Source organism: Humulus lupulus, chromosome 3 (genome assembly GCF_963169125.1).
Source record: "Humulus lupulus chromosome 3, drHumLupu1.1, whole genome shotgun sequence".
In the NCBI taxonomy this organism is placed as follows: domain Eukaryota; kingdom Viridiplantae; phylum Streptophyta; class Magnoliopsida; order Rosales; family Cannabaceae; genus Humulus; species Humulus lupulus.
The window spans coordinates 280,187,094-280,211,661 of record NC_084795.1 but is presented as its reverse complement, the minus strand read 5'-3'; the positions used below and the strand labels follow the sequence as shown (position 1 = coordinate 280,211,661).

Sequence of the window (24,568 nt, the reverse complement as noted above, 5' to 3'; positions counted from 1 at the left end):
GGATCGTTCTAATCGCATGAGTCTAATGATCGTGCAACAATGCATTCCAGAAGCCTTCAGAGGCATAGAATCTGAAGAGATCACTAAGGCCAAGGATTTCCTCGATGCGGTTGAGAAACATTTCGCTAGAAATGATAAGGCTAAAATGGCTTCACTTCTGGCTTCCTTGATGTCCATGAAGTATAAGGGTCGAGGAAATGTTAGGGAGTATATTATGGAAATGTACCAAATGGCTTCAAAACTTAAGGCACTTAAGATCGAGCTTTCTGAGGATTTGCTTGTTCTTATGGTTTTGGTATCGCTTCCTGCACAGTTTAACCAATCCAAAATTAGTTATAACTGTCAAAGGGAGAAATAGACTCTAAATGAGCTCATTTCTCACTATGTGCAAGAGGAAGAAAGGTTGAAGCAAGATAAAACTGAAAGTGCTCACTTGGCCAATGCCTCTAAAGATAAGGACAAGAAAAAGAAATCTGAGAATGAAGCTGCTAAGGGTCCAGTCCAAAAGAAACAACATAAGGATTCAGATAGTTGTTTCTTTTGTAACAAGCCTGGACATGTGAAGAAAAATTGTATTAAGTATCATGCATGGCATGTAAAGAAATGTATGATTCTTACGTTGATCTGTTATGAGGTTAATTTAGCTTTTGTACCTAGAAACACTTGCTGGATAGATTCTGGTGCTACTACTCACATAAGTGTTTCTATGCAGGGTTGCCTGAGCTACCGAAAGTCAAGTGATGGTGAAAGACACATATTCGTGGGCGATGGAAAATTAGTGGAAGAATATTTCGTTAAAGTTAACGAAAAAAAATAAAAAACTGTTAAAACCAATAATTTCTGTTATCTACAAATTTTTATATATAAGAGATATGTGGTGTGTGTTATATATAAAAGATGCTATTAAATGATCTAAGAATCTACGAGAATTTTCATCCTCAAAAACATAATACATATGTATATTTATATTGAAGGATTTTGTTTGATCTTGGAAAATAAGGTTTGATATGCTATTTATTTGGTATATGTATTTGTAAAAATGGGATTTTATTCTTATAGATTACATATATTAATATAGTTCAACTAGCTAGACGTGCGCATAATACAAAATATATACCAAAAAGATTTTGTTATTATATAATAAGACTACTACATACATTATTATAGTTCGTGCATCCACGATAACAAACATAAATATATATATATGTTCGTATATATGATACTATATAAATATATACATGCCACTTCACATAACATGTTTGTTCATTAATTATATCAAATGATGCATTGAATAAAAATGTTATTATAAATAGGTGGTTTTGTTGGAAATCATTAGAACTCATCACAAAGAAAAGAAAGGAGTCACACTTGATCCAAATATCATTAGAAGTATAGTTACCATTATTAATACCATACATATTACATCCACAAAATGAGTAATTCTTATGGTCCAATAATGGTTTTGGTGTCGTTGATGCTCATTTCCACAATGAGCTCGACTACTTCTACGTTGCCAATCAATGGCACAACTGTTCCTACCATCATCACTGGTGCACTGCCCAAGATTACAATCGAGATTAATGGTGTCTTAAGATGTGGAATTCCTCCACCTAATCCTCCTAACAACGCACCGGTGCTTCCACAACTCAACAGTGTCAATATCAACTTCTCCTGCAACGACGGTAACACCACCCTCGCCAAGGCTCTCACCGACCCAAATGGCGCCTTCAAGATTGTCGCCAAAGTTGTAGAAACCTCGGTATCCATTCTCCTTCAGCAGCCTGGTAAGTGTTCGGTAATTGCCAGACTTCCTATTGCTGGCTGCCGAGTGTTTCCACCTAATGGCCTCATTCGTGCTCATCTTGTCCCTCTCCACGCTCGTGACCATGATACATATCGCTATAATACTGGCAAATTTTACTATTATCGTACCTATTGAGTTTAGAGTATTGCTAAGCGACACCTTAAGATATCTAGCACCATTTAATGTGGCATACCGTTATTAGTGTGAAGTCTCACATATGTTTAATTTAAGATATGTGATCGAGACCCAATATTAATTTACATTAATAACATTATGTCACATTAAAATGCTAATAACAAAGTTATTAATTTTATTTATATCCATCTATATTTTTATATGACATTCTTGTATTATTATAATTAATATGATTCCATGTTGTTATTTTTTTTCTCTTGTTTGTACTTTTACTATTTATTATTAATGAAATAAATGTGCCATTCCTTTTTTCTTTAAGTTCTAGTTTGTTCGTATTGTATTGTTTTGTGTTGTGTTATTTGTTCGGATATTTGGATTATTAATATTTGATGGGGCATGTTTAGGAAAAAAATAAAATAAAAATAATCTATTAAAAATAACAAAGTAATTAGTATATAAGTGATATATTAATTTTTTTTTAAATATGTTAAAAAATATATAAATGTGAGGAGAGGAAATAGAAGGGGTGTCAATAGCACACTTTTAACATAAATTTGTACTAATAATACAAAGTGTTTCTTTTTTTATATATTTAATATGAATAAATAGAAAAAAAAAGCCCTACACCAATTGAACCAGAGATAATCTATGACTTCTTTTTTTAGGGAGATAAACTTTAACTTGAATCTAATCAAATAATTGAAACTTCTAAAAAAATCAAAAATACCCTTTAATTGTTTAAATCTTCTTAAATTTTTCAGATTTTTCATTTTGGAAAAATGTTTAATTGTTTATTTTTAGGAAAATTAAAACATTGATTTTTTATGAAGAGCAAGTAGTAAAACTGAAATGAAAGGAAAAATTGATGCCTTAAATTTGAAAAAGTAAAAAGGTCAACCGTAAAAAAGTTAATTTTTTATAATAATAAAAAAATTTAAAAAAATCCGAAAGAAGGAAAAAAAAAAAAAGTAAAAAGAAGGAAAAGAGAAGGAAAATGTTAGAGAGATACATACAATTGAAATCATCAACAGGATCAGTATTTGGAGCTTTTAGCATAATGGGGCTTAATACATTGCCCGGTTTCAGTGCTCCACGGCCCATTTTAAGATATCTTAAAAAGGGGCATTTTTTACCTAAAAAATTTCCTATAATAATATCACATATATTATTTACAAAATTAAATACAATATATACTATTTTATTAAATATAATTATATAAATACAATCCCACCAATTAAGTCACTTTCTTAATTTATTTTATATATATATAACTTCTAATATTTAATATTATAGAAATTCAATTAATAAATCAAATAGTAATTATATAATATACAAATTATTATCTCAATTAAATGAGATACCACAATTAATTAAGTGGTGACAATTCATGAAATATTTGAATAACTATCTTCATAAAATCTACTATAAATTGTTTAATCTGATAAACTAATATAGTGAAGAAAAAAAAAACATACAAGTACACATTGAACAATAAATTAACGAGAGGTTTATACAAATATAACATGCTATTCTACTGTACTATTTTATTAATAAATATTTTTTTTAAAATACAACTATGTATAATTAGAAACTCGTAGAAATAGTTATGAATTTTATAAGTTTAACCTATGGTTTAGAAATATTAATTTTATCATAAGGTTTTATTAATGAATATATTCCTAAGAATATTATTTATTATAACCTTAGGTTTAGATAGAATAATTAAGAACATGACACTTGTCACAAGCATGTTTATTAAGGATTTAAGTATTTTTTATGAATAGTTTAATTAAAAGAAAGATCTAGAAGCTCTAGAACCTTCCATTATCTGTTAGGATCATGTTTTACTCAGTCAAAGTAGTTTTAATCAATTTCAAATTATCCTGAAATGTGCAAAAACGTGTTTCAAATATCAGTGTATGCCGATATATCGCAACTATAAGGGCCGATATATCGCCTATGATTGATACGGAAAACACGTCGACTTCGCACGACTGAAACCACGGACCCTCAGGATCATGGTAGGGGCGATATATCGCCTACCCTAAGCGATATATCGGCTCCAATGACCAATTTTTTAATTTTCGTAGAATTCTGCACTAGAAATCACCCTCAACAACCTTGACTCGTTCCTGAACGTTTTTGACCGAGTTCTAGGCATCTGCTGAACAGATAATTCAAATTTATTCATTTTTAATAATTTATTTATTCATTTTAAAGGAGTTAGTTCCACTCCTTGAACTCTATAAATAGGATCCTTCACTCAGCCATTCTATTCATCATTCAAGCACAATTTAGAGCCTCCAAGCTGCTAAGTTCGTTCTAGAGAGAAACACTAGGGTTTTGGGGTTAAAGCTTTCAAATCTAAAGCTTTTATAAACACTTGGGAAGTAAGGTTTTGTGTGATTTTCGGTGTTTGAGGTATAGATCGAGGTTCTAAGCTATCCAAGGTGTTGACTGTGTTTTTAGCCAACGACGTGAGAACGTCAAATACGATAAACCTTCAAGAGAATTTAAACAACACAAACGGTATAATAAAGAAAATAAAGAACACACAAGATTTTTATAGTGGTTCAGCCCCGATAGTCGGTAATAGCCTAATCCACTTAGAGTTGTGATTATAGATCTGTACTCAAGATCAGATGGACTGAGCCAACTGAGTTTCTTCAGTACAGATTGCAAAAATACAAGAATCCTTTCAAATATCAGCACTTTCTCTCTCTAGAATACTCAGACCCAAATTTTCTCTCTCTAGAAAGAAGAAGCAGAAGAAGACCCTCTCTCATCCCATAAGCCCTCTATTTATAGGCTTAGGGTCATACATACGGTATCCCCTAGAGCCGGGATATTTTATTATATTTATTACATTTAAATTACAGAGAAACATTCAAAATTCAAAATGTAACAAACCCCCCATTTGTGGGAAGAATGAGAGATTCCCGCATATCTTGTTGAAGTTGTTTCTGGGAATCTTGACTTAGTCCTCCTCGTTAAACACATGCATGTTGATTACATGCAAGTATTGGTCAGATATACTCCTCCAAGCTTTCCTTGGCTCAAGGTGATATATGCATGGGTCTCCTCGGACCAAGGTCATGCATGCTTGGCTCTCCTCAGACCAAGGTGGTCCGAGCCAACTTCCTTGGCCTCTCACCACGGATAGGTCCGAGGCAATCTTCTTGGCTTCTTACCTCGGATAACTTCGAGCCAACCTCCTCCAACTAAGGTCCGATCGAACCTTGTGTGGCTTTCTCCTCGGACCAAGGTGGTCCGAGCCAATCTCCTCTTGCCTTCTCCTCGGACCAAGGTGGTCCGAGCCACTCTCCTTGGCATCTCACCTCGGACAAGTCCGAGGCAACTTCCTTTGGCATTTCCAACTAAGGTCCGATCGGACTGTGTGTGGCCTTTCCTTGGCCAAAATCTAAGTCCATCTCTTGGCATGCACGGGACTTCCCCTCGGACTTGGTGTCTCCTAGGTCCACTCTCTTGAGTTCTCCTCGGACCAAGGTCTCTTAGGCTCTCCTCCTCGGACCTCATCCTTGGGGTCTCCTAGGATCACTCTCTTGGGATCTCCTAGGACCACATCCTTGGGGTCTCCTAGGACCACTCTCTTGAGTTCTCCTCGGATGCACTCTCCTTAGCTCTCCTAGGATGCACTCTCCTTAGTTCTCCTAGGATGCACTCTCCTTCTCCTTAGCCTCCTAGGATGCACTCTCCTTAGCTCTCCTAGGATGCATTCTCCTTAGCCTCCTAGGATGCACTCTCCTTAGCTCTCCTAGGATGCATTCTCCTTAGCCTCCTAGGATGCACTCTCCTTAGCTTTCCTCGGACCAAGGTGCACTTGGCTTGGTTATGACATCTTTCAAGCAGTCCAAATTCTTCGTCAGTCTATCGGGTCACCTTATCACAACTCTGAGGAGTCAATGTATTTATTGACTATTTAATATGTCTTTTACGGACCATGTAATGCCATTTGTCACCATTATTTCCACGTCATTGATCTCCAATTTTTAGGTCTTCAGGTTTAGTTCACTATAGTTTCTATTATTCTTTCATTTTTCTTCAAATCCTAACTTGTGATAATGACTTTTGGTTAGGTGTTCAATTTCTTTTAAACATAAAGTTTTTGGTAAGTTCTTATCTTGATGGGTTAGATCTTCTTTTCAACTTCATTTCATTATAGACTTGTGGTTTTCTTATGTTTGGTTTTAGGAGTTTTCAATCCCGCTCTTGTCTCCAATATTCCAATTTTTGGTAAGGAAAATTAGATAGTTTAGTATTATGACTTAGTTTATGTAGTTTATGATATAGTTTATGTTTGTATGACCTAATATTTCAGGTACAATAAAGGGGTAAGTGTGTCTGGACCTAAGGTGTCCAATGATGTATGAAGGACTATGTCCGGTAGGCTCGGTTGCCAAAACTTTATGACAGACCTAAGTGATGTCTGATGTATGATGGACTTATGTCCGGGGCCTAATTGCCACCCCTGTATAAACACTTGTCTTTTTATTATATCTGACTTGTTATTATGATCTATGACCTATAGTTATGATTATGACTTATGACCTATGATTTATGACTTAGATTATGATGTAGAATTATGACTTAATCTATGATATGACCTAGATATTTGTGTTTGTATGACTCTTGTGAATTTATGTTATGTTTGATTATATGACTAACTCTTGCTTGTATTTTCCTTACTGGCTTAGAAGTTCACTCCTTATGATGTTGTTATTTCAAGAAATTGATGATAGAAAGGTCGGTGGCAAGTGGGACCTAAGAGCTTCGTGATGTACTCGTGGGGACCATATAGTCGAGGAAAATCAAGCGAGCCTGATTATTTATTTTTTTATTAAAGAAAGTTTATTTCAAAGTTTTATTTAAATGTTGCTCATTTTTATGTTAAAGACAATTATTTTATTTTTGTAAAACCATGGATCCAAGTATGTATTTATTTTCAAGTTTTTATTCAATAAAAGAGCAATATTTATGATTATGACTCAACGCTGTGTTCTCGGTAATCTATGAGAAATTAGTTCGTTACACTTCTGTTGAGTGAATTCTCTTCTGGTCGATGGTTGAACAGGACATACCCACTTGAATAGTCACGTGCATCCCATGTGCTTATTAATTTTGCCACATCATCAGGTGAATTTTTTTTGGGTAAATATTTGCCCCCAAGTTTATTTTACTGCGACCAGCATTTAATAAACTTACTTGACTAGCATTTCATCTGACCTATCACATCTATTAGCACATTTTCGAAAAAGTAAGCAATCATGACCGTTACAGTTTCCCGAAAATATTTCGACGAATAATACGATTTCCCATGCATCGAAAACTTGCCCTCATCATTACCTCTTTAACTACACCACAATCTATATAAATACATCACCTCTCCCACTTTTAACTTTTTACCGTATTCTTCTCCTTCTTCAAGAACTCAGAAAAACTTCCTAAGAGTAAACCCAGAAAACATCGGGGATCCGAGAAGCGTTTGATCATATCCGAGCAACACTTCTGTGATTTCTCTGAAAACCGCAATCCAAGTAAATTCCAGAACTCGTTTTCTTTGTTGTATAATCTAGAATAAATTTCGTAAGTTTTCTGGTTTGTGTTCTTAGCGTCCTTGAGAAAAATTTTGGGTGATCGAGTTTGTATGCAGAAACAAGATAGAATAAGAGTTTTAGGTAGTAGGAAACATTAGGTGAGGCTTAGAAAGTATTGTGGGAAATAGGAATACTGTTTTAGGGCCCAAAATCAAAGTAAAAACTCAATTTTACTGTTTTCTGAAAAAATTGGGTTTTTCCCGCCTTTTTTCGGAATCAAAAAGTTTTCCTAAAAAAACTTTTCATTTCCACTTTTTGATCTGCTTTTCGAAACTGTTTGCATGTTTTTAGTGTTTATGCTAGGATGTTGCGGGTCGTATAAAAGCTTAACTTTTATACCTGAGCAACATTATCCTTACATTTCTTCTTCTTCTATCTATTGGTCGTAGATTCTCATTTCCCATTTACTCTTCTCATATAATCATGCAAGATCCTTGGGGCGGTGAGAGGCCAATAGATGACGATCTTCTCGCGTTGCTGTTCGAAGATCAAGAACAACCGCCACTTCCTTTTTCTGACCTTCCATCTTCTCAAAAAAACCCCACTACCAGCTCCCAGACCGTCAACCACACAAGGGTCGTGTTAAACACACAGCTCGTAGGAAAAAGAAAACCACCACATCTCCTTCTAACCAACCAGCAACTGACAACGCGGGTTTGTCAAATGATCCTCAACCTATAAATGTTGCACCACCAGAAATTCAACCCAAAGCCCGGCCTCGCGACGACCTTCGACCAGAGGTAGACTGGTATGTCGCTCCTCTTAGTGTCATATCAGCTAGGACGGTGACAAGATACCTCAAGAAGTACGGTCTTCCCGGGGTTACCTTAGTCAAGCCTAAACCCAACCAAAGGGAAAACGTGCCTGGAGGCGCCTTCAGCGCCTGGTCGAGGTTCCACATTTGCCCCTGCATGAATTTTTCCAAGGGGTGCCCAATTACTTCAAGGTCGCCCCCTTCCAAATTACACCCAACGGATATAAAGTACTATCAACACTCTATATCCTTTACAACCATAAGAAGTGGCATGTGCCTACACCGCACGAGATCAATTACCTGTTTGATCTCAAGTCCAACCCCAACCAGAACAACACGGGGCTCTTCCACTTTTTCCATCAGGAATCTACTCGCATATTCCTGAGTGACGTAACCTACAAATCCAATGTAGGAAAGTACTTCCTTACGACAGACCTCGTCGCTGACAACCTGGCCTTCACTCGAGGAGGTAAATTTCTTAATCTCTGGTCGTTTCTTTTTATTGGTTTTTCCTTTACCATCCTTAGAACATTAATGTTGTGTCTAGGTCCATGGTACCGACCAGACCCTTCTCCATAGATGGAGATGAGGATCACAACTCTGGCCAGCATGACGAATATTGAGAAGTGCGTTAAGGAGCTGGTCACTGAGAACAATCTGAGGCTAGTCGGCCTTTTGGCACCTCACCAGGAAGTGAGGGAGTCCACCGCGGGGAGTGCCACTGGAGAGGAAATCCCAGAGAAATAGCAAAATGTGTCACAACCCCCGAGAGGCGGGAAACGGGAGTTACCATCCGGGAACCCTCTAGCAACCCTCGGGCTGCAGCTGCCTCTGCCCAACATGGGAGGGGCAAGCAAAAACTTTCGGAGTACACCGGCCATGTACTTGAATCTTCGGACGAGAATGATATAGATTTCTCACTCTTAGATAGCTTGCCCATCCTCTGTCATCTATTTGACAGGGAAGGCAACTTTAAATTTATGACCAGTTATTTTAATTCAGACTTCTTCGAGGTAGAGAGTGAGTGTAGCAGTAGTTCTATAAATAATATATCGACCAGTAATAATAGCTCGAGTATATTACTTAGAATTTCCCCTCTTCATTATTTCCTTGCTTTTTTAAAAAAAAATTATATTGTCTGATCGATTATTTTTATCTTGCAGTCATGCCTTCTGAGGAAGCCTTCGACATATACACCAACGCCGAAGCTCCTGCAAGCAAAAAGAGAGCGAGCAAAAGACATCGAGGGGAGAGGATACCTTCAAGAAAAAGGCTCGAATAGAGGATCCTCCAGCGCCTCCCCCAGCGCCCACTCCTTCCAGAAATACGACACCTCCTCCTCCTCCTCCCTGCAGTAGCCTCCCCCCTGAGCAGGCGAGGAGACCCTCGGGCAACGACCCACTGAGTAGCGCCTTCAACGCTACTTATGAGAAACTGCAAAGGCTTTCAAAGCACCGCCATAGACAAGAAGCCTTCTCTCATCTTCCTCCGCTATCGCACAGCCAGGTCATCAGTCGCAGACTATCTGAAGTCCTCAACATAAGTGTGTTTCTTCTTTTTCCTTTAATCGAACAATACTTTCTTTAATAGCTCCTGACTGGTTTACTTTTCTTTTTCTGGTCGCAGGGTATCCTCACCATAGGACACAGCAAGCGCCGAGTCGAGGAGACCGAGGCCAGATTTGCTGAGGAGATCAAGGCGGTCGAGGCCAGATACGCCGAGGAGATGAAGGCGGTCGAGGAAAAATAAGAAAAGAAAAAAAGCTGAGGAAAAATATTTACCCTTTTCGTCTTCTTCGAAAAATTTTGAGAAAAGCAAAGCTTCCTCATAAAAAAATATATATATGAGGAAGTAAGGCATTTTGATTTTCTTTTTGGGAATTTTCAGATGGTTCGAGCTGTGTAGAATAGACATGGAGTTCAATTATGGGCTCTCTCACGTTTGATGGTATTTATTAGTGTTTTGGGTTTACATTTTGATTGAAAGTTATATTGATTAAAACTTGTATAAGCGTTTGATGTTTGGTGCTTTTGGTATGTCCGATTATTGATGATGATTTGCATTTTTTATGGATATAAGTGGATGACCAATCTGGGCTTCGATAATATTGTTGATTTGGTCTTAAAAAGTGGTTATTCCTAATGATGGCAAACTTAGGTTGTAACGCCCTGGATAGCCAAGACTGTTACACTGTGTGTTTACAAAGTGCCAGACTTGCTAGTCAAGTCATTTAAATTAAATCGTGTTATTGAAACTTTAAAGGAACTAGGGTTAAAAACGTTTTGGTCTCAAAAAGCTACATTTTCATTAAGAAGTATCATCCGTTACATGGGATCCCAAAAATATTAAGTTCAAAGACCATTTACAAAAGACACAAGTTTTATGTACGACAACCGGCCATACTAAGGCAAAACAACAGTTAAGTGATCCCTGTCCTGGTCCACTCCTTGACCGTGGCGGTCGAACCGCTGGCTATGTACATTCCACCTCGGAGCTCTCCACCTTAGGCTTGGTCCAGCTTGCCCTTGCCTTTACCTGCACCACGTAGCACCCGTGAGCCAAGGCCCAGCAAGAAAACACAACAACAACAGAGCATGAACAACTAACAGACAAGTCAACATCTCACATAGCATCACATAAACTCAGATATATCATCAGTCAGTATAATCAAGTATTCCACATACTAGGCATATCAGTTCATCACATACACAATTCACAAATGATAACTAGGGCTAGCGCCCTCGGGCTGCTCCCTCTGTTATCCCATTATCCTTGGCTACCAGTGGCCAATCTGCGCCCTGTGCGCTAATATCATGTACGGTACTCTTAGACCGCTTTTACATGTCCCATGGCGTAATACCAACATTGACATGGCACAATTCCTGGGAGCACTTAGTCCCATCTCAATCATACAACTGGGTGCAATCTTCTTACCTTTCAATTCACTAGTTTTTGATGCCCCAAAGCCGCGAGCACAGTCCTCTACCCCGAGCCTCTCCAAAGACCTAATCACAACACAAATGAAACATCCTTTGTCACTAATCAATCCAAAACTACTTCCCGGAACCAATCCCACACTCTCGGAACCCCCAAAACCCTAAAACAATGCACCGAAGGCATCCCCCGAACCCCCGGAGCAAAGGCTCAAAATTGCAAATTCCCATGTCCTGAAATTGGCCTAACGCCGCAGCGCAGCCCTATAGGGCCGCAGCGCCCAGCAAGTCAGAGAACACACTCTGCCCAGAAACAGCCTTGCGCCGCAGCGCGCAAGAACAGCGCCGCAATGCTCCTTCGCGAGCCCATAATTATGGGTTTTCTCTTACGTTTTTCCCGAACCCAAACCATTCCAAATCATTCCAAACTCATACCTAAGGCCCAAAACCAACTCAAAACCCCTAATAAACCTCACAACAACCTAGAAACATCATACCCTAGCTCAATTACACAATCATTCCCAAAATTCACTCTTGAGTTCCATGCCTTAGTAACTCAAACCAGAAAGTTAAAAACTTAAACCTAAACCCAAACCACACTTCAAATTCCCTAATCCATAATAGAAATAAGCTTTACAATTACACAGAATCCTTACCTTGAATGGAGAGTCCAACCTCTAGCTTCAAACCACCTTCTCTCTTGATTATTCCAACTCTGAATTCATGCAAAACCAGCCACCAACTTGTTTCAATTTATGCTTATCCTCTAAAAACCAGACTTGAAACTTAGACAAATCATAGATAAATCCTTACCTCTGAGTATTCCTGGCCTAGGCTTGATTGCTAACTTCAAATCCCCTTGATTCTCCCTCCAAGAGCCAAATTCAGCTTCCCTCTTTTATCTTTCTTTTGCTCTATTTCTAGGTCTCCAAAATTCAGCATAAACCAATTTCCCAAAGTGTTATACGTAATTGTATTTTCCTTCAGCTGAAACTCACCCATTCACTGCCAAAAGACCACTTTATCCCTCCATAAATATCCCTTTCTAACTAAACCTCAAGGGCACACTTGTCCTTTTACTAACATTACAATTCTACCACTTTTCCAACAAAACCTGTTACTCTCTATGGTTACTAACAGTTATGCAGGTTACCAAATCACCAGTTACCATTATCTAACTTTCTAGGACCGTCTCAGCACGTGCACCACATTGATACCACCACACCCATGTGGTACAAATCACATAGCATAATACACATAGTCATATAACATGCTTAAAATCATAATCATGCATCTTAATCATTAAAACGGCACAAAATTCCCATTATGCCTTCCAGGCACACTAATCAAGGCCCTTAAGCCTTATTAGTGAATTTGGGTCGTTACATAGGTGGTGATGACCCTAAGTTTTTCAGTCATCCCTAAATGAGTGTTCTTTTATATTAAATGTCATAAATTGGGATTTCACTTTTACTTTTTATCTTATTAATCTCATATTAGTGCCCATTAATGAAGATATGGACCTGTTTCATTTTGTTAATTTCAAATTTAGGCACTGCTTGGATGAGCTTCTACTTCTGCTTTTAACTTTTCAGGAAGCTTTTCCTGATAAAGCTGCTAAAGTTGGCTTTTGTTAAAAGAGCATTTTAAAGGTAAAAGTTGAAACTCGGTGTTTACCCAACCAGTAGCAAAAAGTCTTTTGGAGTTTCAGAAGCCCAAAAACAGCTTTTAAAAGCCCAGCCAACCAGGGCCTTACTCTGGTTGAGATTCCTGCTTTTATGCAAATCAAGAAGCTTGTTAAATGGGTTGTTACAGTCAATTTTTTCTACCTTTTACTTTTTTTCCATTCCTTCACTGGTGAAATGTAGTCATTTATATTCATGTCCTTTATTTTTTAATGTAAATCTTGGAGCTCGCTAAGTGAGTATATTGGTCAATTTTAGGCACTTTGTATGTTTCTATAAAACAATCCTAGTTGTTTGTGATTTAGGTGCATTTGAGTTTAGAGTTTCTGTAACGCCCCACGTTACTATAATTGCTACTTGGAATGATGACTAGCCCTGCAAACCAACACGAGTCTTTCCAGCGTGCGTTGTTCTCACTCGCACGCTTCCTAGGAAAACTTCCCAGGAGGTCACCCATCATGAGACTACTCCAGGTCAAGCATGCTTAACTTTGGAGTTCTCAAGTAATGGGCTACTGAAAAGAAGATGCATCTTGTTGGCACAGTTAATACCCATCAATCTATTTAAGCCATCTTCAACTGTGTAGTCTCATACATACACAGTCTTAGAATCATCACACTTGACCTTCCCCAGGCGATGTGGGATTACATAGCATTTACCCGGTCTTTCCCCCTGCGGATCACGGGATTCTGACTGTCACAATCACCCCCCCTTAGGGGTCCGACATCCTTATCGGCCACACTTCCGGCTGGGTCAACCTGGCTCTGATACCATTTGTAACACCCCACATCACTATTGCTGCTTCCTGGAATGACGACTGGCCTGCAAGCCAACACGAGTCTTTCCAGCGTGCTTTGTCCTCACTCGCACGCTTCCTGGGAAAACTTCCCAGGAGGTCACCCATCATGAGACTACTCCAGGTCAAGCACGCTTAACTTTGGAGTTCTCAAGTGATGTGCTATCGAAAAGAAGATGCATCTTGTTGGCATAGGTAGTATCCATCAATCCATTTAAGACATCTTCAACTGTGTAGTCCAATACCTACACAGTCTTAGAATCATCACACTTGACCTTCCCCAGGCGATGTGAGATTGCATAGCTTTTACCCGGTCTTTCCCCCTGCGGATCATGGGATTCTGACTCTCACAGTTTCCTACTTCATGACTTGTTTGAAAACAAAGCATAATATATATTGATGTTAATTTTGTGCTTGATTTTATGCAGGGAACTAGCAAAAGATTTTGTGGTTATCGGTACTGCATCTAAGTCTCTTTTCTAGTACTTGTGAGGCAATGTTCAAGCTTGACTTGGTGCGTTTTCTTCTTAACTTAAGAACGAAGAGAAATCGAGGGGGGGAAGAGATAAAAAAATAGAAAAAAATTAAGAAAAGAATGGAGGTTGGTGGGTGGTTGTAACGCCCCAAACTCCAGGGACCGTTACAGTGTGCCTTGTAACCAGTGCTAAACTCGCTAATCGAGTCATTTGGCCAAAATCGTGTAACTAAGTATGATTAGCGGTTTAGGGATTAAAAATTTTGGTTAAGATGTAACGTTTCATCAGAACGTTTACTGTACACATTGGGATCCCAAAAATATAATTTCAGAGTCTATTACAAGAAAGTATTTACAACAGGCCGATCTAAGCGGCAAAACAGGGTTTAACCCTAGTTCCTCTTTCAACCCTCGGCCGTGGCGGTCGAGCAGCCGCATATGTACACATCGTCACCTAAGCTCTCCAACTCAAGGATTGTCCAGCTTTCTTTTGCCTTCACCTGCACCACATAGCACCTGTGAGCCGAAGCCCAGCAAGAAAACTTAATATGCTCATGAACAGTAATAACATGTCATCAAATCATAAGGCACACGCCTAGCAGATATAGCCCTATTCAAGCAGGCAAATGAGTTCACGTACTGTTGATTTAACACATCAACCGATGACCATAATAATCATCCAGGGCTTTTAGCCCAATATAGAAACGTAATGTTGAGTATAACACATCAACCAATGATCATAATAATCATCCAAGATTTTTAGCCCAATATAGAAACGTAATATTGAGTATAACACATCAACCAATGATCATAATAATCATCCAGGACTTTCAGTCCAAACAAATAGGTGACAGTCGCAAAAGTCACTAAGTTGGGTATAGCCATTTCTAGCCTTGTGACGATAGGGTCACCGGGGCTTAATAGACAAGTGAACTTTTTATTAGTTCAAACAGGATAGGTGCATGGTGACTAGTCACCAACATAACCTTCCTCATGACCATAGAGTCATAACCTTGGAACATCGTTCCTTAGCCATGTGACAAACGGTCACCTGGGCCATAGGCCCTGGCTCTAGTAACTAGTCTTAGACTAGGCAAGCGCTTATAAGTTCATCGACCTTAGCGTCGGTCCAGCATTAATGTCGTAGAGCCATTCAACGCTGATATCGATTATATCTAATCTTCATTTGGCCTTGCGTTCATGACGCTATGCCATTTCTGACTCTTAGGTCAGTATCCCTGACTAGTCAGTGCCATAAACAAGTAAGCAATGCCACCAAACATATATCACATATTCAATATCTGAATACAGGGCATTCAGTATGCTTACTCAACAAATACTAGCACAATTAGGATCATGCATAAACATAGAGGCTCAAGCTCTGAACAATCTCATATTCAATAATCATAGCATGCCCTAATCACATGTTTCTCGTGCATCACATGCATCATATTTAACCACTTGACATGCCTCAACAATAATCATGCATGCCACATTTAATAATCCAACATGCATCAGGAACAACCATGCATGTCACATATACACAGGGTGCAGTTTTCTTACCTCGGGTTCGAGCGAGAAATAATAAAAGAACGACCCTTGAGAACGATCAACCTTTTTGTTCCTTAGCGGTTACCTAGTCATAACCAAATATGGAATCCCATCAATAAAATAAATAATAAAAAGGTTTATAATTTAAAACCTCACTCCCGGGATCCATCCCACACTCTCGGGAATCTTAATATACTCAAACGGGGCAAAGGAACCCATCCCCGAGCCTTAAGAGTCATTCCGAGCCCTAAAATAGGCTTGCTGGAAAATGGACCAGCACTACAGCCCTATCAAATGGCATTGAGGTGCTATTTCCAAGTCAGAGAGGCCCAGCTCTCTGCCCTGCCTAGCGCTGTTGCCCCCTAAATGGCGTTGCTGCGCCAATTACAGACCAGAAACTTTCTGGTTCTTCCTCCTTGCGATTTCTCTTGAAACCAACCCTCCAAACCAATCCCAAACATCACCCAAACATCCAATTCAACCCCTAAACTTCATCTACATCACACCCTCATCAAAACCCAATCAACTTTACACAAAAACATCCCTTAATTCCAACTATCCACATCAAATTCTCAACTGAAAAACCAAAAGGAAAAACAGAGTATAACTTGAAATTCTTGGATGAAATCCAACCCAAGCTAGTTTTGAATCCTCCTCAATGGATGAACTAAGTCTATAACCTCCAAGCTTTGATTCCTAGCTTGGTTCTTCAATTTGAGGTCAAAAATCAGAAAAGGAAAAGAAGAGAAGGAAAGGTACGGGAGAGAGAGATGAGATAGGATGATGATGCTCTGTTTTTCTTACATTTTCTACATCCTTTAAATGATACATATCGTTTGATAAATGACCATACTGCCCCTAGGTCAAATAAAAGCTTCTAAAGACCCCCAAGGGTAAAAACGTCATTTCCTGCCTATCTTGTTAATTATAATTAACACCCTTCAATTCCCGTTATTCTCAATATTCTCAAATACCAAATATTCAAATCTCGTTACCCTTTTATTCCCGGCGACATTCTAATCATTTCAACATCCCGAGACTCACCCTGAGCCCCAAACTTAATCCCGTTATGACTAAACCGCTAATTAATATTCAAAGATCGTCTCATGCTGAATAACTCGAACAAATCCACCTTATAATATGGCTATATTAATTAATCACAAACATGCACCAAAATACACAATTATGCCCTCAACGGTCAAATTACCAAAATGCCCTTATAATTATAAATACACCCATATGCATGCATTTACCATCATATTATAATATAATTCACATAAACATGCATATGATCACTTAATATCATAATAAATCAATTATGGCCCTCCCGGTCTCCTAATCAAGGTCCCAAACCTTATTAGGAAATTTGGATCATTACAGTGGTGATGGAGGTACATCAGCCTTGGCCATGGTGGTAGAGGGAGGAGAAAAGGGAGCTAAAAAGAGTGATGAAAGAAATAATGAGAAGGGCATTTTTGGAAACAATGAACTTTTTTTTTTTGAATGGTAATCAGCAATTTCATTAAGCCATATCAAGAAAAAGTACATCAATCAAATTATTCGGAGCCGAAGCTAACGAATAACTGCAACCAACATTCAAACATGAGGCTCGTGCCAAATGGTGAGCAACACGATTAGCAGATCTCTTAACAAAACATAAAGAAACATTATGTAAACTAGAGACTAGTGCCCTGCACTCATCAATACAGAAACCGAACATGGAGTGCATCTTAACCGCATTTCTGCAAGCCTGAACTGTGACTAAGCTATCTGACTTGACAACTACATCATGGAGACCAGTAGCTTTAATCCAACTCAGAACCTCCCTCACGCCAATCGCCTCAGCAAGAACAGGATCAATACTCCCATCTTTACTAACTGTATGAGCATTAAGAAGAGTAGCAGAGGCATCCCTAACCACCCATCCATAGCCAAACTTATTTAGATCAGGAAAGACAGCTGCGTCAACATTGATTTTGATCGTGTTGCCTGCTGGTGCGGACCAATGCTTAGTCCCTTCCCCATGAACATACCTCCATTGATCAAAACTACCTCTAGCCAAAGCAATAACTTCTTTCACAGATCTATTTTTATCCTTCCAGACTTTCTCATTTCTAACCTACCATAATTCCCAGCACACCATAACCGCCATATGCCTCATATCGTCACCCCAAACTTTAAACCGGTCTTGCAGCCACCCATCAAACGAATTGTCACCGATTGAAATAACTGGTAGACCAATATACCGCCAGCAAGCCATGGCGAATTAGCAACCCACCAGACAGTGGGGAATGGTTTCCGCATAGCGCGAACATCTTGGACAGAAAGAAGATGGGAGGGTTATCTTACGATAGCCAAGTTGGAACCGAGTTGGGAGGCAATTTAAAGCAGCCCTCCAGACAAGGTCTTTCACTTTAGGTGGGATTTTTAGATTCCATAATTCCCTCCAGAAACCAGAATTATTGTCTCTATGAACAACCCCTTTCAAATCTTGAATAATACAATAGGCGCTCTTGACTGAGTAGATACCAGAATGTTCACCCTTCCATTGCCAACAATCTTCCGTAACAGAATCAAACAAAGGGATATTCAAAATTAAATTCTTTTCACGTTCCGTAAATAGGTCCTTGAGTACATCTTCATCCCAAGCTTTTTCCTCAGTCTTCATCAAACTGTTAACAAATTTCCCCTGTAACCCCGGATGAATAGACATGACAAAAGGTTGATCACGATCCGGAAGCCAAGGGTCTCCAAGAATATTAATATTTTCTCCCGAACCAACAACCATTGTACCACCCTTTCGAACCAATTCTTGAGCTTCGTGAATACTTTTCCAGATTACACTAGGATTATTCCCCAAATCCGCTCCAAGGAAAGAACCCTTAGGATAGTAACGAGCTTTGAACACACAGCTAACCAAAGAATCTTTCCGAACATGGAGTCTCCATCCTTGCTTTCCTAAAAGGGCAATATTGAAATCATGCAACCGTCGAAAGCCAAGTCCGCCAAATATTTTTGGTTCACATAAGCGATCCCATCTCATCCAATTTATTCCCCTGCTTTGCTTAGAGGATGACCTTCAGTAGTAATTACACATTAGCTGCTCCAACTCATTACACATTCCTTTAGGCAACAAGAAGACACTCATAGCGTAATTCGGAATTGCTTGAGCTACTGTTTTTATAAGAATTTCTTTCCCTGCCTGAGATAAAAGTCTCCCATTCCAATTTTCGATCCTTTTCCTCAATTTATCCTTAAGAAAACCAAGCACAGCAGATTTTGTACGACTCATCCTATTAGGCAATCCTAAGTATAAACAATGAACATCAGCCTCCGTCATACCCAAGATGGAACACATCCGAATTTTAACATCCTTCTTGGTGTTTTTGCTTAAAAAAATAGAAGATTTAGAGAGATTGATCTTCTGGCCTGAAGCACTTTCAAAACACTTGAGGAGGTTCAAAACTTGAATAGCTTCTTCCTCCAACGCACGACAATACAAATAGCTATCATCTGCGAAAAACATATGGGATATACTTGGTGCGCCTCTAGCAACACGACAGCCATTAATCAACTTTCTACGAACAAAAATATTAATTAGGGCAGATAAACCTTCGACACATAGAATAAATAAATAAGGGGATAATGGATCCCCTTGCCGAATCCCACGAGTAGGAATAATAGGACCCATTGAGCAACCTCCAGCTTGAATCCAATATTTCACCGATGTAACTGAATTCATAATCAGTTGGACCCACCATCGATCAAAGCCCAATTTCAAGAGCATAGCTTCCAAAAAAGGCCACTCAATCCTATCATAGGCCTTGCTCATGTCGAGCTTCAACGCCATCTGACCAACTTTTCCAGTGCTCTTTCTTTTGAGATAGTGCATGATCTCAAATGAGACCATGATATTATATGTAATCAAGCGACCCGGGATAAAAGCACTTTGAGAATCCGAGACAATAGTATCCAGCACTGATAAGTATATTTTTGTATAAAGTTTACCTTTCTACTTATCAGATTTTGTGTTCATAAGTAGTGTGTTTGGGGATAGTTAGAATCGTTTTGTTAATTTGTTTCATTTAATCTAAATCATTATTTTTAAGGATAATTGTATATTTTTGATGATTTTTGGTTGAATGATGATTTTGTAGGATTCTAACCATTGGAGTAAAGTGTTAAAGAGAAGAAAAATCGAGAAAAGAACAAAAGTACGAGAAATCTGAGAGCTTGCCGCTACAGGGAAAAGTCCCTGCCGTTACAAGAGAAACAGAGAGTCTCGTGCCGCGGCAAGGAAAGTTACATACCGCGGCACGCAAAGCCTATATCGCATATCTGAAGCCTCGTGCCGCGGCAAGGAAATATGGCTGCTGCGGCACGCGTTTGAATTCAAATTTAAATTCGATTTTTCTTAATTTTTGGACGGGAAATAAAAGGGGGATTAGGTCATATTCGTGAAGGAAGTTGGAGATACAGGATTTTAGAGAGAGAAACACAGAGAGAGCGCATGAGAAGAAGGACGATCGCATTCAACTTTTTCAATAGTTTTCTTCTTCTCTAAACTCTTCTATTCTTTGATTTTGGTTATGTTTTTCATCATGATTGTTGGCTAAGTTTCTTTTAGGTTTAGGGTTATTTAAAACCCAGACATGAATGTTTGATTTGAGATGTGAATATTGTTCTTGATTTCCATAATGTTAAATTGCTTCTATTCTTCTATGCCTATTGTATGAAATATTGTGATTCCTTGTTAGGGTGTACAAATAATTAGGGCTTGCATTATTTTACTGTCATCTTAGAATTTCTATTCACCTAATAGTTTAGGATTCTAAGTGTTTGTGATAAATTGCAATTGATGATGTGGTCAAAAGCGTTGTTGATTGTGATGAAGAATAGAACCTAGGTTAAATGAATTAAATGCTTCATTGATTTATTGCCTAGATTAACCTATCTCCACTGTTGTTAATGCTTTTACTAAATTGAATGAATTGTATGCTTAATAGGTTTGTTGTTTGGTAAAAAGAATTGATTATTGAGCGCTAAGTCGTAATTGATTGTGATAGGGAGATTGGGATAATTGACTGCTTAAGCGTTATCTGCGGGGTTAATAGTTTAATTGGAATCAGAATAATATTTATTATTGATGATCATGCATGATTGTCTAAGGTGGAGAATAATTCTTAACCGTCTTTAAAATCATTGTTAATCTCTTCTTGCTATCAATTGTTTTCTTAATTCTTGCTTTTACTTTTACTTTTCAAAACCCCCTTTTTCCAATTTAACTTTGTTAAGCTTTTGTGAATAATAAACTGAATATAGTTCCCTTGGGTTCGACCTCTATTTGCCGTTATACTAAATAATTGGTTTTAGAGTAAATAAAATATTTGTTAAATTTGGTACGCAATACGACACGCATCAAATTCTTGGCGCCGTTGCCGGGGAACTATTTAATTCTTTTTATTATTCATATTGGTTTACGCTTACTAACTTGATTTCTCTTGGCATCTTAGAGTTATATGTCTGGCGAAGACACTCAGAACAGGTTGGAGGCAATCAAACAGTATCTTGCTACTTCATCTTCTTCTCGGACTTCGCGGACTATTACTGATAATCCACTCTTTCAACGTCTTGCTCATCAAGTGGATCCTGTGAAAATGCCCTTATTGTCTCACGACTCAGATTCAGACGATTCTATTACATCTTACAGAGATATGGCACAAAATAGGACGTTGAAAGAGTTGGCTGCGCCAGATATTGATCAACAACCGCTATGCATTCAATATGCACCCCTTGATGTGAACTTTGAACTCAAGTCGGGCCTCATTCATCTATTACCATCGTTCCATGGGCTGCCTGGTGAGGATCCGAATAATCATCTCAAGGAATTCCATATTGTATGCTCCAGTATGAAGCCAGCCTCAGTGACAGAAGAACAAATAAAACTCCGAGCTTTTCCTTTCTCTCTAAAGGATTCAGCAAAGGAGTGGTTGTATTATCTCCCCCCTGGTACTGTGGAGACCTGGAACACTATGAAGACCTTGTTTTTGGAGCGGTATTTTCCAGCATCTAAAGTGGGGAGTATAAGGAAAGAAATTTGTGGCATCAGGCAGGCTGTGGGAGAATCACTCTATGATTACTGGGAGCGCTTTAAGCGGTTGTGTGCTAGTTGTCCTCACCATCAGATCAGTGAGCAACTATTGATTCAATATTTCTATGAGGGATTACTGCCGTTGGACAGGAGTATGATTGATGCAGCCAGTGGGGGTGCACTAGTTGATAAGACTCCTGCTACAGCCAGGAGCTTGATTTCTAATATGGCTGCTAACTCACAACAGTTTGGCATTCGTCAAGATCCTGTTCCACCGCCTAAATCAGCTAATGAAGTGAGCACCTCTAATGCTAATCAGCTGGGTCAACAATTGGCTCAATTAACTGCCGTGGTACAACAACTAGCTCTAGGCCAACAGGTGCGGCCATGTGGAATTTGTCAGTTAGTAGGGCATTCAACTGATGCTTGTCCTACCCTTTTTGAAGTGTCAACTGAAGAAGCCAATGCCGTTGGAGGATTTCCAGGTCAACCTAGACCGAGGTACAACCCATATTCAAACACTTATAATGAAGGGTGGCGTGATCATCCTAACCTTCGTTATGGTAATCAACAAACTGCGCAACCAGGGCCCAATATGCCACCAGGGTTTACCTATCAACCGAGACCTCCACAGAATTATGCTCCTCGACCACCACCACCTGCTCCTACTCAGAGTCAAGGGTCCTCTATTGAAGATTTGATCAAGGCTCTTGCAAGTAATACTATACAGTTCCAGCAGCAGACCCAGGCTTCATTGAAGAATTTAGAGAACACCATGGGGCAGATTGCAACATCCTTGAGCAGGGGTGAGACGCAGAACACTGGCAAACTCCCTTCTCAGGCTGAAAAGAACCCTAGAGAGAATGCTAGTGCAGTAACCTTGAGAAGTGGCACCTCTTATGACCCACCTAAAGTACCATCACCACCTCCTGTACCAAACACACCACCACCACCCACAAATGACAATGACCCACCTATCACAGCATCTTTACCTAAACCCACCGTGACCTCACATATCACCCCTCCACCATTCCCTAGTAGATTGCGAAAATCCAAGAAAGTAAAAAAATTTCTTGCATGAAAATAAGTGTGGGGGAAAATAGAGAGATCAATAATGTATGAAAACTATGAGGGAATTGGGGAAGAAGATCCAAAGTAGAAAACGAGAAAAAAAAAAAGAAGTAAATAAAGTCTATATTAGGTATGCTATGGTGTAATATGAGCCTAAATGTATCCTTCTCATCTACCCTGCACCCTAGCCATACATTACAAGCTGGTAAAGACCTTTTGATTTTTGATTCTGTGTGTTTATATTAGTGGAGAGTAATTGGTTATTGTCTATGGAGTGGTTGTCCTTTATATATATATACTCATTTTCTGATGAGGGGCTAATTTGCTAAAAAAAAAAAATGAATAAAACGACATGTATAAATTCATCTTGATTCAAGTGAGCTAGTAAGTATGACTGTTATAACTCGTGGTTTAAGACAAATTTCAAGTGGTTCATCAATTTAGGAGTTGAAAATCTGATGGTTATGAAATTCAAAGTCACTATAGCATAATATTTTAGTGTAATTCTCTGAGACAATCATCGTATTCAGTGAGACCGCCTTTGTGTTAGTTTTTAGTTTTGTTTAGAGTCTAGTGGGTTTGCTAAGGGACTAGCAAAGTTCAAGTGTGGGGGAATTTGATAAGTATATTTTTGTATAAAGTTTACCTTTCAACTTATCAGATTTTGTGTTCATAAGTAGTGTGTTTGGGGATAGTTAGAATCGTTTTGTTAATTTGTTTCATTTAATCTAAATCATTATTTTTAAGGATAATTGTATATTTTTGATGATTTTTGGTTGAATGATGATTTTGTAGGATTCTAACCATTGGAGTAAAGTGTTAAAGAGAAGAAAAATCGAGAAAAGAACAAAAGTACGAGAAATCTGAGAGCTTGCCGCTACAGGGAAAAGTCCCTGCCGTTACAAGAGAAACAGAGAGTCTCGTGCCGTGGCAAGGAAAGTTACATACCGCGGCACGCAAAGCCTATATCGCATATCTGAAGCCTCGTGCCGCGGCAAGGAAATATGGCTGCTGCGGCACGCGTTTGAATTCAAATTTAAATTCGATTTTTCTTAATTTTTGGACGGGAAATAAAAGGGGGATTAGGTCATATTCGTGAAGGAAGTTGGAGATACATGATTTTAGAGAGAGAAACACAGAGAGAGCGCATGAGAAGAAGGACGATCGCATTCAACTTTTTCAATAGTTTTCTTCTTCTCTAAACTCTTCTATTCTTTGATTTTGGTTATGTTTTTCATCATGATTGTTGGCTAAGTTTCTTTTAGGTTTAGGGTTATTCAAAACCCAGACATGAATGTTTGATTTGAGATGTGAATATTGTTCTTGATTTCCATAATGTTAAATTGCTTCTATTCTTCTATGCCTATTGTATGAAATATTGTGATTCCTTGTTAGGGTGTACAACTAATTAGGGCTTGCATTATTTTACTGTCATCTTAGAATTTCTATTCACCTAATAGTTTAGGATTCTAAGTGTTTGTGATAAATTGCAATTGATGATGTGGTCAAAAGCGTTGTTGATTGTGATGAAGAATAGAACCTAGGTTAAATGAATTAAATGCTTCATTGATTTATTGCCTAGATTAACCTATCTCCATTGTTGTTAATGCTTTTACTAAATTGAATGAATTGTATGCTTAATAGGTTTGTTGTTTGGT

The 24,568-nt window shown here is 38.6% G+C and overlaps 1 protein-coding gene across 1 annotated transcript; it reads left to right on the top strand.

Annotated features, from left to right (window-relative positions):
- The first annotated feature begins 21,267 nt into the window (after positions 1-21,267).
- On the top strand, positions 21,268-22,920 carry LOC133825777 (uncharacterized). Its single transcript, XM_062258679.1, has one exon. It carries the CDS (start codon positions 21,268-21,270, stop codon positions 22,918-22,920), a length of 1,653 nt encoding a protein of 550 aa, XP_062114663.1.
- The last annotated feature ends 1,648 nt before the right edge of the window (positions 22,921-24,568 follow it).